Below are 15,636 nucleotides of genomic sequence, written 5' to 3'. Positions count from 1 at the left end.
TTACCTGGATGATAGACTAAAATCTGTTCTGCATTTTTCACTAGGAAGCTGATTGTTAGGGACATTCCAGCAGAGTTTTTCCTGAACATTGCGGACCAGACTTTTTTTTCCTTTACAACAACAGTATAAATCACTGGAGTGCAGACACAGCCCATCACTAGAATGATCATCATTAGTATTGTTATAGCGGTTCCGCTTGCATGCACCTCCTGCTGTGCAGCACAAAATGCTTTCAGGAAGTACACTGCTCTGTCTGGCAATGAATGTGTAACTGGGTGAATTAGGAATCCAGTCACTTGGAACTTTAAACATCAAAGATATTGTTAGGAATTAGTCCTAGGAATGACGTCTGAAAACATCTTTCGGTTGAGGGTGATTTGTCCCCAAATTAAGCTAGCAACTCACCAGGCATACAGGACCTTAAAGCATGTCAGTCAATCTTCAGCAGATGAGCAGTGATTAAGCCAAGCATGCATGCAGAAATCACCAGGGCTGCAGAGCCCAACAGAAAGGGAGATGTAAACTGGGCACCGCAACAAGGTGGGTTACAGCTGGTGAGACTGCACTGTACACCTCATCCTTTTGTTGCAAGAAGAAACCTAAGTAATCCCTGAATAATCCTCTTGAAAAAAAATTCTGACATGCATTGTGGGGAATATTGTTTTGATTCACTACGTAAACCAACTGCACATGCTCTTTTTCTAGCACTGAAATCAAAACACGGCAAATACAGCCACATGACATGCTTTCCATAGCCCACAAGTTTTTCTAGCACACCAGCACTTCTATTTCATAAATAGAAAATACAGCTTATAGGACAGTATCATTTTCACACAAATTCTAGTACGTATCACTTGCAAGTATTTCAGGAGGACCTATCATACCATCCAATGCCTTGACTCAACCCTTCTATATTATTGTCAGCTAGAGGACACTGGATGATGTGCAACCTCCAGGCAAACCTGATGTGCCAGCACTTAGCCAGGCTTCTAGCATATCTGAAAAATGGGCAAGCTCTGGATAAACCCTATAAATCTCTGCACTCTACACATCTGTAGCCATTAAGCTACATCTAGATTATCTTAAATGTTATAAACCTAAAGGACTCAAAACACAGTTGCTTCTGAAAATGCATCACAAGAACAGCTTGCCTAGCTACTCTGCATCCGTGGTATAATGTCCATCACAAATATAGGGTATGATCACAGGCATAACAACATTGACATTGTCTCTAAAAAGGCTTTCATTTAGAAGAGTTATGCTTTTCTGCTCACCTAAAATGTGAAGGTTTCAAGAAGATCCACAGCCTCCCAGAAAATACACTGCTGCATCCTTGAAGGTTCTAGTCCCCCTTGGAATTTAACTTACAGCCTGCTGACACAGTTTGTCAAATATATTGTATTTCCTGATGAAACCAGAGAGCTACCGAGATGGGGACATAATTGAAAAAGCAAAAGTAAAAAAAAAAAATCCTGCTTTTGAAACAAATAATAGCATTTAATTTTCAAGGTACAACTACTTAAAATAGGAAAATGCTAAAATATGAGGAACAAATATAATGGGAGTAGAGGGTCAGTTCTACAAACGTGAGGGCTGACACACTAAAGCAGAATGACAACCCATCTACTCTACAGTTCCTGACAGAGGTCAGCCTACACACCACTGTATACGTGCACAAGGTCACATCTAAGCAAGTTTGAATTTTGTATGCTGGTGGAAGAAGATGACTCAGTGAATCCTGAGACCTGTAGGCTACTCCAGCTTCTACAAACAGTAAAAAACACACACACAAAAAAAATCTTAAAGATCATCACCCCCGGGTAGGAATTACTGGAGCATGAAATGCTGCAGATGTACATAGGGATTGTTTATCCAAATGCTGCCCCTAACTTATGCTAAAGGCAAACCCCAGCTGCATGAGCTGGCTATGCTGGTTTCACACTGTTTAGGAACTTCCCTAAACCAGAAAGAACCACACTAGCTCCTGATTCCTAACACTAAGTGGTGCAAAGCAGCCAGAAGGGAAATAAATGAATTTTCACATTAACTCCTCCCTGCTGCTTTGGATGCCAACTGTCTTGGGGACAAAAACTTGTAACAGACACCTCAAATCAGAAAGTCTGCTGCCACACTGTTCAATTTTTTCCACTTCATCTCATTCTTATCTCAGGTATGAATCCTACACACATTCACGTTCACATTACCCTTACAGGATCAGGAGCCTTGAGGCAGTAGCTGTCTCTCACCATACGTTTACATAAGACTCATGCCCAGTGGGGGCAGATGAATCCCTCAGCTACAGCACAACAAAATGTGAGCTGACTGACCTGTATAGGTGAAGCCAAACAACGTTAGAAATCAGCACAAATGCAGAAGTCCTTAAAACATAGTTGATCATAATAAATATTGTAAAAATGGTTCCTACTCATTCAAGTGAGCTCACTATGTATCACAGCCACGTTACTCACCTAAGTGGCTCTAATGAGGCATTACTGCTTTTAACTCCTGCTAGTCCTGCAGAGGCAACAATACTGAGGAGACAAGAAAGAAATCACCACATGCATTACCAACGCCATTCTACTGTGACCAACAGTTATGGCTCAAGAGGTGTCTAATACCACAGATGTCAAGTCACAACTAGTGTAGATTTTGGCCCACAGAACCACCTTGACATTATCTTTGTCCTGCAGAGTCACAAGAGTGCAAGAAGCCCTCCTGGATCTCAGTTGGGTCCTTAAAGGTGAGGGCAGTCTTACCTATGCACAGTTGTTACAAACGCATTGCAAAATAGCAGTCCTCAAAACGCTACTGCCGAGAGAAGATCTGACCCAAGCACAAACACAGGCTGGGCAGAGAATGGATTGAGAGCAGCCTTGAGGAGGACTTGGGGGTGCTGGTTGACAAGAAGCTCAACATGACCTGGGAATGTGCACTTGCAGCCCAGAAAGCCAAGCATATCCTGGGTTGCATCAAAAGCAGTGTGACCAGCAGGTCAAGGGAGGGGATTCTGCCCCTCTACTCCGCTCTGGTGAGACACTCCTCGCAATACTGCCTTCAGCTCTGGGGCCCCCAACACAAGAAGGACATGGACCTGTTGGAGCAAGCCCAGAGGAGGGACACGAAGATGATCAGAGGGATGGAGCACCTCTCCTGTGAAGACAGGCTGAGAGAGTTGGGGTTGTTCAGCTTGGAGAAGAGAAGGCTCTGGGGAGACCTCATAGGAGCCTTCCAGTTCTTAAAAGGGGTGTACAAGAAAGCTGGGGAGGAACTTTGTACAGGGGCATGGAGCGATAGCACAAGGGGCAATGGCTTTAAACTGGAAGAGGGAAGATTTAGGTTAGATACAAGGAAGAAATTCTTCATTGTGAGGGTGGTGAGGCACTGGAACAGGTTGCCCAGAGAAGTTGTGGATGCCCCATGCCCAGAAGGGATGTGTTCAAGGTCAGGTTGGATGGGGCTTTGAGCAACCTGGTCTAGTGGAAGGTGTCCCTGCCCATGGCAGATGGGGTTGGAACTAGATGATATTTAAGGTCCCTTCCAACCCAACCATTTTACGATTTTATGATGACCCTCAAGCCATATTCAGTTACCTGTGCAACTGTGTGATGCAGTTGCTGGAAGTAACAGGAAAGCATAGCAGGACTAGCCACAGTTCCTCAAGCTGTGGCTCAAACCCAGAGTTCCTCCCGTTTCAGTACATATTTCCAACACCTTAAAAATCTTGCTTAACCTTATTGCATCATTTTAAACCCAGTGATAATAAGCAGGTGCAAACACTTGCCACAAGTTGTTATGTTGGTTGTGAAACAGCAGACTGTTCAGGTGTACATGGCTGAAATTTTTGTGATTCTAGCATAAGCCTGCTAGACATTAATAACTCAGGTGTAGCTCCATAAAAAACTGTGTATGTCTCTAACCAGAGAAAGTAAGACCTGTTCAATCCAACTTCAGCAATCTCCTAAAAACTGTGAGAGCAGGGCACAACCCAAATCTACATTTTTCCCAGTACTCCAAAAATAAACCACCACACCAAACCACACACCACTACTCAACACAAATGTAAATAGGGATTTCAAGTGCAGCAAATAATTCCACCATTATTGGCTAATATCCTGCATAGCACATCAAATCCCTGACTGTGTGAGAAAAGTGCTGTAGATGTTGGTCATGGGATATCAAAAGCAAAAGCACTGTGCTGCATGATCAAACTGACCTTCAACCAGCCCAGGATCTGAACAGCAGTAAGATGTTCTAGAATTCTGCCTTCCATCTACATAAGAAATAACAGACATCGGCTATAAAAATAATGATTACTGCTTATACCATTACAACACTAATTAACCCATGATTTGTTCAGATTCATTAGCAATGCAAAAGGTTGGGCTGTAACTCATTTGTAAAATATTATTAATCCCTGCACTACACATTGTTAAATGGTGTCTTCATTGCCAGGATACCTTCACTGCAATGTAAAGGCACCTGTAAGTTGCATGTTAAATCTATTTCTCACAAAAAAACAGATTATAGCACAACAGTACAGTAACAGTATTACATAAACTGTCTTCCCTCTATTCAGTAAAATTATTCTCTCATGATAATCCATGCATGAAGGCAGAATATTAACAGAGCAATGAAAGACTTTCATGATGAGACTGCAACTAGCTTATGCTACCAAAAAAACACAGCTTAGAGTTGATCAGAATATACAGAAATAGTTATACTCCTGATTTTCAGAGCTTCTAGATACATCCACTTTTTATCCATCTTTAAAGTTATTGAGTTTGACTCAGTTGAACTAATGATACTCCCTCATGCTATAGACTGTTCACCTTAGCCAAGTAAGCTTGACTTAGCTGCACTGTCATCTCCTTTTCTGTAAAACAGACTTCCTCCCGGAGTTCAGTCTCTGTTACAGGTCAGGATCTTTCAACGATCACATCCAGTGGAAAACATTTTCAGAAACTCTCACAAATTACTGGATGCAGCAGAGAATATAGATCTGAAAAAAGAATAGCTTAGAAAAATCAGGAGCCACATTGCAGCCCAAGACATGTTGAGTACTTGTTAGTATTTTAAAATACCTAGCTTAAAAAAAAAAAATCTTCTTTACCTATACCACCATCTTGCCAGCCACTTAAGGCTGTAATCCAGTCATCAACACAGACTTCCCTGTAGGCTTTCCTATCTGTGCTGAATATTAACTCTCTCACCACCTGTAACATTCACACATACAAGTTTTTCCCACCCACTGTTCTGATCACTTCTTGTTTTTCTTTTAATTCTTCCACTGCCTCTGACAACAAGTACAAGCTATTCTCTTAATTTCAAGTATCTTTTGTTACTCTATCTGTACCACAATGTGACATTTAAGTTTCCAGCAGAGACACAGGAAACCACTTTAGGGAAGGTGAAATGTATATATGATGTTCCATCCACAAAACACATCATTAGCACAAAATTTCACAGAAGTGGGATCTACATGAACTTCCTCCATACTCCCGGCAAATCAACAAGTAAGATACACACGTACTGATTTGGCATTTGAGGTATTGAACTGTGAACATTTTAAACCAACTCAAGTGATCTTCTTTGGTCATATATGTTAGATATGCACTACCACGTGAAATTATGTGAAATTCTAACTGGGAACATTTCTTAAGAGACACAACCTCAAACTCACAAGATTTAAAAAAAAAATCCAACCTGTAATAATTCTAGAGCTTTAAAAACAGTGTTATTATAAAACCATAGTAGGGAACTTTTTATTTTTATATACACACCACACTAGCTTAATAAAATACAGTTTCACCATCTTCCAAAAGTATTTTAATTGTTATTTTAATCAGAATATACTAATTTTAAACCACAGCAAAGCTCTTGAAGCATGAGATTAACAATTATGAAGATACTTCTAAAAATACGTTACAAAAATTAAGACAAAAAATCTCACCAGTACCCACTACTGCATTGGAGTCAAGCTGTTACAAAGCTTGATGTGACAGAAACAGAACATTCCCTTAGCTTTTTAAAAATAAAAAGCTCAAACAAACCTTTGTTTCAATAGAAATGCAGGCATCTGTTTTCGTTTCTCCATTGTCCAAGATATTTGGAATGGAGATACGAAGCCATTTTCCTTGAGCAAGACTACTGATGTGAATCCGTAATGGCATAATTACAGTATGGTTACTTCGAAGCTCAAGTTAAGGAGAAATATCAACACAACTCTTTCGTTTCTAGTAGTTAATGACAGAGTAGGAAGACCATAACCAAACTCCATACTAAGAGAAAATAATCAAAGCGCTGAGTCTAGGACTGAGCATTTAAGTGTTAGACATGAACACTACTATAAAATTCCAACAAGACAACTACTTCCACTTAGAATCTGCTATAATCAAGAACACATTTTGATCATATCTTGATCCTCCGTTACAGTTTGGGGATGCAGAGATACGCCAGTATTCCTGATCAGGAGTGTACCTAGCACCTAGGCTTCCACAGACTTGTCACATGGCAGCTTATCACTGGATTAGCATGATTTTGCATTTCAAAGAAACTGTTTTAGCAAAGATCTTATTTTTTAAGCACCAAATATGTCTCTTAGTGGGGAAAAGGTTAATACTGTCCAGATCATCTAAGCAAGATACGAAGTCATTTCATGAGAGAGAAACCAACATGAAACATCTCATAAGCAAGAGCTACAGTGACTTGAAATTAAGTATTTCTGAGGACTTACATATCTGAATCACAGAACAGTCAACATACTTACTGATTTCTCAAAAAAATCATCACGCATTTATTCACTCAATAAGTCACAGGAAGTGTGGTAAACAACTCTATAGAATTTGGTTTTCACCTTTTACAGGGCAATTAGCTTAAAGTCACCATCCTCATTTCAAAACTCAAATTTGCATAGTTTAGTTTTTCTACCTTATTGCCACAATGTAACGAAGGCACTTTTTTATTTTAATTAATTCAATGCTAAAAGTATGATCTACTGATAAAGTACTGGCAAACTGAGAGAAGTAACCTGAAATTGTTACTCTAAGTTCTTGCACCTGACTTCAGCCATGTTATGCTGACATCAGACTGCTGTCTTACCTCAAATGACAGGAGTTGCAGGGTTTGAACAAGTTCCTCCACTGTTTCCCAACAGCAATGACTTGCACCACAACAAACATGCTTGGCAAGTCAGACACAGCCCCACCTTTTCCCAGGCACAAGGAGAACTTTGTTCTGGCTATAGCAAAGTTTTACCCTGCATTTTATCCTGCACAAGTCAGGATGAATTTCCACTCCCAGAAGTATTTGTTGCAGAGACAACCTTAGGAGGCTGGCAGTTAGGTGCTCTTCTAACCGAGCTTAGCTTGTGTTATGGAAGCAATTCAATCTATCATTAACACCAAAGACTCCATGAAAGCTCCAGCTATGCAAAGGTCAGACTGGAATTTTAAAAATCTTCCCTGTGCCCAAAAAACAAGCTCCTTTTTTATCTCTGGAACATACAAAATCAACAGAAGGAATATATTGCTGAAACATTCAAATATAATTATTAGTTAATAGATGTGAAGATGCTATCTACTTAAGAGCCATTATCAATTCCACTAAGGCTTTTTCCCCTTCCTATATTTCATTCCCCCACATCACTGACATTTTCAGAGAGGTAAAATTAAAACAGTGGGAAAGTACTATTTAACTCATTAAATAGTTACACCCTAGAAATACCTATTAAACACTCCTTGAAGATAAAAATTTACCATTAGTACTTAGCTCCCCAAGATGCCAACAGCTTGCCACTGTTCTTCAAGGCCAAGCAAAGTTCTCTCTCAACGTGCACATATTATGTCATATTAAGCCACCAATAATTATTTCTAGAATACAAATCTATTTCTTAAATTCAGTAGATTACAAAGTGACTTACAGCACATGTAGCTCTGACTTGCAAATACTGGGAATTCACCGATTAAACATGAAACGCTCCATTATGCACAGAAAAATTTTTAGAAGACAGTTTTCTAACAGCAAAAAGAAGATGCTCTGCAGAAAAGCAAGACCTTTTATGATTAATATTTATGGCCAATTTTTTCCCCTGCTTTTCTGACAAGAAGCCACACCAGAAAGTTTCTTTTATATTTTTATTGTATGTCAAAATTCATTAAAGATGGGGTGTTGCTTGTATACAAGTTACTCAAAAATGGTGTCTAGGCAGAGATTCATTAGCAATCTGACTTATTTCAAAGCATAGATTTTTTTCAATCAGGCCACAAAAATAATATTGTGTACAAGCAGTAACTAAAGAGCTGCAGGTTCAAGGACTTTCCAAATATCATAGATCCTGAGATCTCATTAGGAAATAAAATAAAAGCTGTCAAAATATAAAATAGCAGCTCCATGTAGCTTTTTCAAGTTTCAACTTTATTCAGAAAGTAACACTTAGTTCAGTTTGCCTCATTCTTTGAAGCTTCATCGAAGTTTTCAACAAGATCTAGAAAAAGAAGAATGTTGAAATTAAAGCTTGACCCACTTCTGCTTTGCCAAACATTTTGGTTTTGGGGTTTTTTCTGAAGTTTTACTTCATACCAAGTGCTTACAACGTAGAAAACTTTCAGCTTATAAAATACAGATCAAATAACTTTTAAGAGCTTCACAGTTCATTCTTCTTTCTCAACCAAGTAAATTTTGGATGGTTCGTTATAAAGCACAATTCTACGAGCATTTAACTTCACTATATCCACAACTTGCCAAAGTGACACTGAAGAGGTAGTTTCTTCCCACCCTTCTTATTGAATATTAAATAATTATCTTAGCCATAGCTATTACTTCTACACAGGACAAAAATGTTAGCTCAAACCAGTAGATCTCTCATGGTATTCAAAAACTATTAAATAATCTGCCCACAGAAATTCTGTGACAGCAAGTGACTAGTCAATACTCTTACCATCCTTGGCCCAATTCTACGCTATGCATGTTATCTCGCCACAAAATTCACTTCCTCTTCCTCCACTGCATGCTTGTTCTTACCTGGAACTTCATCATCATCATCTTCACCAGTAGCAAGTGGTGCTTTTCCATCCACAGCTGCAAGAGCAAGTAGTTCAAAAGCATCAGTCAAGTTCACCATAGGCATCTTGATTAATTGTTCTGCTTTATGTTGTCTGAAAACATTATCAAAGATCCCGAGCTAAACTGCAATGCTTTATCCAGTTCCCATGACAAATAAAAATCTTCAACTAACCTAGAAAGTTCACATTCCCTTTGTTACTGATAATGCTCAAATAGCCCAGCAGGGAAATGAAAAGATGCATGCTAAACCAGCTTACTAGTCCCCATCTTGTATCTAGGTATACTGAATGCCTTCCATGGTAATCATTTTCAACTACAGTGTAGAGACTGATTTTACCAATTTCTCTTAAGAGCAGCTTGGTGTATTGACTACTCTGTGTTTCACAAGGTTTAAGTATTTTACATCATCAAGTCTTAAGGAAAGAAAGGACCTTTTAATCCTAGGCCTTCAAGGAAAACTGAGGTGCAATTGTGAAGCTGCAGGCAGATGCACATGACTAGGGGTAAAGGTATTCTTGTGTCCTGGCAAAGTCAGAGGAATATGGAACTGGATGCACAATTTTACACTTTGGTGGATGAGGTAACCACATGTTCTCGTCCACATCTCTGTTGACTCAGGAATTTCTTAACCATTCCCACTGTATTTACCAGACCTACTGAGACTTAACCATGTCCATTGTAGCAGACCAATAAGCATCTGTTGAACTGCAGCAGTGTAATGCTAAGAATAGGTATCTCAGGTCCCTGGGTGCCTGTGCCACTACTTTTACTGCTATTCTTAGTTGTACTACCAAGGGCAATCTGTCTCATACTCTCTATCACCTCAGTTTTATCCTAATTAGCATGAAAAGCATGAAGAAAGAGACGGCTTCATATTAGACTTGCACCCTGATTTCTAGAGAACCAAAACAGATAAATGCATAAACTTTGACCTGAAAGGGCCTGGGACAAGGTCATTGCAAACCCTCCTTTTGTTTTTTTAAGAGCAGAAAGCTGTTACAGCTTAAATGCATCTTACTGTCAAATAGGACGTTTTAAAAGCAAACCGTGTTATCTCCTCCTAAATTGTCTGCATTCTCTTTCATCTGCAAGACCAGACTGAGTTTACTTTAGCACCTGCAAATGCAATCACCACAGACACTTCACTCTTTGATGTCAGGCTTCCAAATCTAGCAGACAATGCTGAACGGAAAGTTTTGTGCAACTACTTTGGCATCCACCCAAAGTGGAAAGGAATAGCGATTTACTAGGTCATACAAAGCAAACTTTAAACAAGCTTCCCTAATATTAAAACTGCACAATTTAGCTTATCCAGAATATACCCACCTTCTATGAGAACAGAGATCTTTGGGGATCATTTTAAATCCTTCAAGATTTCTTTTTTCTTTCAAGCCCTGCTACTACCACAAGGAAGCCACACAGGTGACATGAGGAAGGAAGGACCTGAGCACCATGGGAAAAGAAGTTTACCCCACCTCTTGAAGACTACTTCTAGCAGGATTTTTTCAGTGCAAAGTTGACAGGAGGGAAGCATCATGAACTTTAGGAATGGAAACAGAGGCTATCTTGTTGGCAGCAAAACACAGGAAGAAGAAAACGTAACAATCACGTTCAGAACTACCAGAAACTGGACACAACGATACACTTCTCCAATTTTCTCTGTGTTTAGGATGTTCCATACTTTGGAAAGAATGGGCTTAAAATACTTCAGAAAAGTAGGAACACTGGAATGCAGGACACGAGGAATGTTCCCATGTCAACAAGCCTGTCTTTCACTCATTCTCACCCTGTAGCGGCAGTACCTTTTCCAAACACCACATACTTAAGTCCCTCCTCTACTTTTCCCACACAGTTTTAGGAAGAACAAATGTTCATGTTCTTTTACTAATTCAAGGATGGAATAGGAAGTTGGCGTATTTAGCGTAATGCTCGTGACAGTCCTGTTCTCTACACCGTTATACACACACCAAAATTGTAACATACTTCCTCACAAGAACTGTGTCATTCCCTCCTAGCTACCAAAAAGCCTATGCAAGAAATATCTTCACCACACCTCTAGGGCAGCAAAGCAGTTGCAAGATGTCTGCCCTCAAGTCCCTTTCTCCATTACTTATGTTTCCATTCAAAGAGTTAAAACATACTCAAAGTTTATCTTTTTTTAAAACCTAACTCTTCCAGAGTAACTCATCTAACTAGCTTTACTAAATGATATATGTCAAAATACGGTAGCCACTTCAACAAGTAAACTACTACAAAATCAAGTCTAGCTACAGCTTTCCAGTCCCAGACCAGCTGCAAGATAATGCTAACAGGTGCCTCTGCTTTATGCAGTTATACTCATCATTGGATTTGAGCTATAAATAAGATCTAAGAGTATCATTTCTTTATAAGCATTTTATAAGATGCTTGCACACAGCAAGAATGCACTGAATTTCACTGCTGCTATATAAATAAGCCTCATGTCAGCTGCCAGCATGAGATGCATTCAAGTTTCCACTTACGTTGCTTGGGTAAGGCTTCTGCCAATCTCCTCAGGCTGGTCAGACTGTCAGCTCCGAGCTGGTTTAAGATGCTAGGAAGCATTTCTGTCAGCTGCTTTGTCTCAGCATGGCCAGTGATAGTGAAAGTGTTAGCAGCCAGAGATGCCTGAACTTTAGGGTTATTGAAGTGAATGACTGTTCCTTGGTTGGTAAACATGTTTACCTGTAACAAAAAAACCCAGTATTTGAAGCAGTTTAACAAGATTCTTCAGTTTAACAGGAAATTGAAGTTCTTGAAGCTCAATAAACACCTACTGATAATTTACAAATTTAGGATGCTACTTACCAGGAAATTTATTTTGATACATTTTCTATTTCTATATAGAAAAGTATTTTTTCCTTTGAAGCAATTACCTCTTCAATTCCAGAAATATTGTTGACCCCCAGTTTCTTCAATGAAAACTGAAGTTTCTTGTCATCTGCTGTAGCTGTTCTGTGGACAACCTTCTTCTTTCTGCGGGCAGTACCCTTTGCAAAAAAAAAAAGTTACAAATTAATACTTAAGTAGTTCTTCACAAACTGTAATCCTCAGGGCCACATAACTACTCTGCAGTCATCTACAAATCAACTTAACTGCCGTGGTTTAGCCCCAGTCAGCAACTAAGCACCACATAGCCACTCGCTCACTCTTCCCCCCTCTCAGTGGGTGTGGAGAATCAGAAAAAAAGTAAAACTCGTAGGCTGAGATTAGAACAGTTTAATAAGTAAAACAAAATACAATACTAACAATAATAATAATAATACAGTAATAGTAATAATAATGAAGAAAAGGAATATAACAAAAAAAACCCAAACAAACCCAAGAAAAGACAAGTGATGCACAACACAGTTGCTCACCACCCACTGACAGATGCCCGAACAGCAAACTGCGCCTCCCAACCAACTTCCCCCAGTTTATATACTGAACAGGACATTCTATGGTATGGAATATCCCTTTGGCTAGTTCGAGTCAGCTGTCCTGGCCATGCTCCCTCCCAGCTTCTTGTGCACCTGCTTGCTGGCAGGGTGCGAGAAACCAAAAAATCCCTGCCTTAGGGCAAGCACTACTTCACAACAACTAAAACATCAGTGTGTTACCAACATTATTCTCACACTGAATCCAAAACACACTATATCAGCTACTGAGCAGAAAATTAACTCTATCCCAGCTGAAACCAGTACATCAACATACAAAGTTCTACTTCTGTGTTACAGTGCACGCAACCCCACCCCTCCAACTGCACTGCAGCAGTCCCTCCCTTCCTATAAGGCAAGCTTTACATGTCTGTGAGAAGCATGAGGTTTTAGGAAGGAATGCACCAGAGAATGTTTATTCCACAATTCCTACAGGGATTCTGCAGCATCTTAGAAAGAAAAATTGCAAGTTTACCCTTGTCTGTTATCATAAGCATAGAACCGAAGAATGATCACAGTTTTAGGTAATTTCTGAAGCTTATGAATTTTTCCTTAGATCATCTTGCTTCAATTGAAGCCAGATTTGGCAATAGTCAGAGGTCATAAAGTTATTAACATATCATTAACAAATGAATATGAGCAAACTCAAAATAGTTTTCATTCCAAACGGACATCTCCCATCTGATGGACTTACATATTTGAAGAACACTTACTTTGCCAAAATATTTTATAAATATGTTTTTTAAAAATACTTCTACATAGTATTCCAAACCTCTCCTGTTTATAAAGCAAAACAAGCAAAAGTTAAGTTCCCCTACAGACACAGAGCTCTAGATTTCTCCAGAGAAATAACTGTCCCATATTAGAAGGTATTGACACCTACAAAAAAAGCAGGAAGTGTCACTCTATACATCCTTGCACAATCATAAGGCTTCAGTAAAATCTGACATAAAATATCTATGAATAGGTGAAACTAAGTTCCTTTTTGACACACTATAACTACTAATCTAAGTCCTCCTACTCCAGTTAACCATCTGCCACAGGCCAGCAATAAGAGAATGAGTTGCTGCCTGGCTGTATAAACAGCTGCAATACCTTTTGAGTTAACTGGCAGGAGTTAGAAAACTGGACACTAACACCTCTAACATAATCCAGTTACAAACAATGAGGAATGACAAATTCACATGAAACTAACACTTGGAAGACTACAGCTCAAAAGTTTATTTGTCTATAGTAATTTGTCTATAAAGCTTGATATTCATTCCCTGCTACTGTCAGGTTAGCACATACAGCGATTTGAAAACTGCTAAAATACTAGAAATGGCTTTATTTTAGTACCTTGCCTACCCAGGAATTGAGTCACATAAAGCATAAGTTAAGTCTCTCTGGACAAAAGACCTCTCAATAAATTATAAAAAAAGATGTCTTGAATCAAAAGCTATGTAGGAACAAGTACATCCTTTTTACCCATACTAAACAGACATCAAATTTCAGACAATTCAATTTAATTTAAATGAACAGCTGCTCCTTTCACCTCCACAGTTTTTACTAAGCAAATTCTATCCTGATCATGCTGAGACATGCTGTACACATCCCTCTACCTTTATAATAAAGAGGAGAGGGTAGAGCAAGCCACTAATGAAATACTATGGTCTCATCTGCCACTCCTCTAAAAGGTTTGGATGAAGAGCCATGACATTTAGCTGTAGCTATATTCTACAGAAAAATCTCAAATTTCACACAACAAAGTGCTACAATAGCCCTGCATCTAAACATCATATTTGGCTTATTTGTAAGATCTGCAGCCTTGAAACATCATTAAAATTGCCAGCAGAGGCAATATGCAACTTTTTCTCACAAGGAGAAGTGACCCTTCCCCCTTTGCCTCCTCCACATCCATCTCGACTTATATGGTGACAATGCCATGAAGAATCCCAGTAATAATTTCCATTTATAAAACAAATTTTAAGTCAAGTTCAGGCATTCAAAGTATTTCAGAGGCCAATTTTAAAACTGAGTGATGGAACCACCAGCATATTCTAAGCTTTGCTAACGTCTCCAAAAGACCTATACTGACCAGAGAGCTGCAAGAGTTGTAACCTGAATGCATGCTCTTACATGACAAATATTAAAAGCCTCTATAGTCAATAAACATAAGCTGGTAACATGCACACAATCATCAATATAATATAGCAGTTCTCTGCTTAAGCCATACAAAGAACACAGAAAATCATCAAGCTAGTAAATTACTACATTAATGCCAATTTAAGGTTGCCTAAATCTCCAACTAAAGGCAAAAAAAATTCAACACAAGAATGAAAGCTCCTGGAATCTCTGTCAGCAAGGGTTCTGTTGAACAGTTTGTATTCTAAAATATTGTGTGTACACTTTGTCAAGTATAAAAAAATTACTAACAAATTCTTGCCTTACTAGTGACACTGTAATTAAAACGTTTACTACTATACAACTACACTAAACATACTTTTTTATTTTCAGATTATAAGTAATCACACAGCTACATATATTCAGATGTAACAAAATAAAAAGGTCTTCTGAGCATGTTAGTCTATAATTATGAGAGTATGACAAGTACAGAATTTCCAACTTTGTTCTAGAAGGCAAAGAAACAGCCATGGGCATCTTAAAGATTTCTGATGAGTTTGGAACATAACCCTCTATAATCTGATAACTATACCCGAGGCCATTTGCTGTAAGGTCCGCTCAGCTCAAATCCTACATGCCTTCTAAAATAGCCCATACCAGAACATAGCCTGCAAGTCTGCTGTAATGTATTATAACAAACCTAAGGAGAAAAGGCTGGAGGTTCAGCTACTACATACTGCTTCTACAGAACTGACTCTAGAGATCCCTGCAGCAGCTCAGCTTCCTCTGAGGATTGGTAAGCCAAGCTGAGAGTACTTAAGGCTGCGGCCCACCCCCGCTTTCAGGACCCCTCGTGCTAGGCCTGCTGTGCACGTATGCAATCCCGAGGGCAGGGTGGGGAGGCGGCTCCTACCTTGCCACCGATGCGCACTTGGGCCTGCAGCTTGGCGAGCTTCTCTTGGTTCATGATTGTTTCTTTCATCTGTGGAAGCAACAAGAGCCCACGGAAGGCCAGTCAGGAGACGCCCGGCGGCGGGCC

At 39.3% G+C, this 15,636-nt stretch overlaps 1 protein-coding gene across 1 annotated transcript; it reads right to left on the bottom strand.

Moving 5' to 3' along the window:
- Positions 1-8,123: 8,123 nt before the first annotated feature.
- BTF3 (basic transcription factor 3) lies at positions 8,124-15,579 on the bottom strand. Its single transcript, XM_009694677.1, has 5 exons — positions 15,511-15,579; positions 11,955-12,068; positions 11,562-11,763; positions 9,019-9,075; positions 8,124-8,482 (listed from the first exon to the last, which is right to left on the bottom strand). The coding sequence occupies exons 1-5, from the start codon at positions 15,577-15,579 to the stop codon at positions 8,436-8,438; spliced, it is 489 nt and encodes a 162-aa protein (XP_009692979.1). The 3' UTR covers positions 8,124-8,435.
- Positions 15,580-15,636: the final 57 nt, after the last annotated feature.

The sequence above is a fragment of the Cariama cristata genome, unplaced genomic scaffold (assembly GCF_000690535.1).
Source record: "Cariama cristata isolate BGI_N322 unplaced genomic scaffold, ASM69053v1 scaffold14982, whole genome shotgun sequence".
In the NCBI taxonomy this organism is placed as follows: domain Eukaryota; kingdom Metazoa; phylum Chordata; class Aves; order Cariamiformes; family Cariamidae; genus Cariama; species Cariama cristata.
The sequence above is the reverse complement of the archived record's forward strand: the minus strand, read 5'-3'. Positions and strand labels throughout refer to the sequence as shown.

Excerpts from the sequence above, each read along its gene's own strand:
- BTF3 (XM_009694677.1), bottom strand. The coding sequence starts at position 15,579 with ATGAAAGAAACAATCATGAACCAAGAGAAGCTCGCCAAGCTGCAGGCC. Across the intron at positions 11,764-11,954 it reads ATATTTCTGGAATTGAAGAG|GTAAACATGTTTACCAACCA; the intron begins GTAATTGCTTCA and ends TTTTTGTTACAG. Across the intron at positions 8,483-9,018 it reads TGATGATGATGAAGTTCCAG|ATCTTGTTGAAAACTTCGAT; the intron begins GTAAGAACAAGC and ends TTCTTTTTCTAG.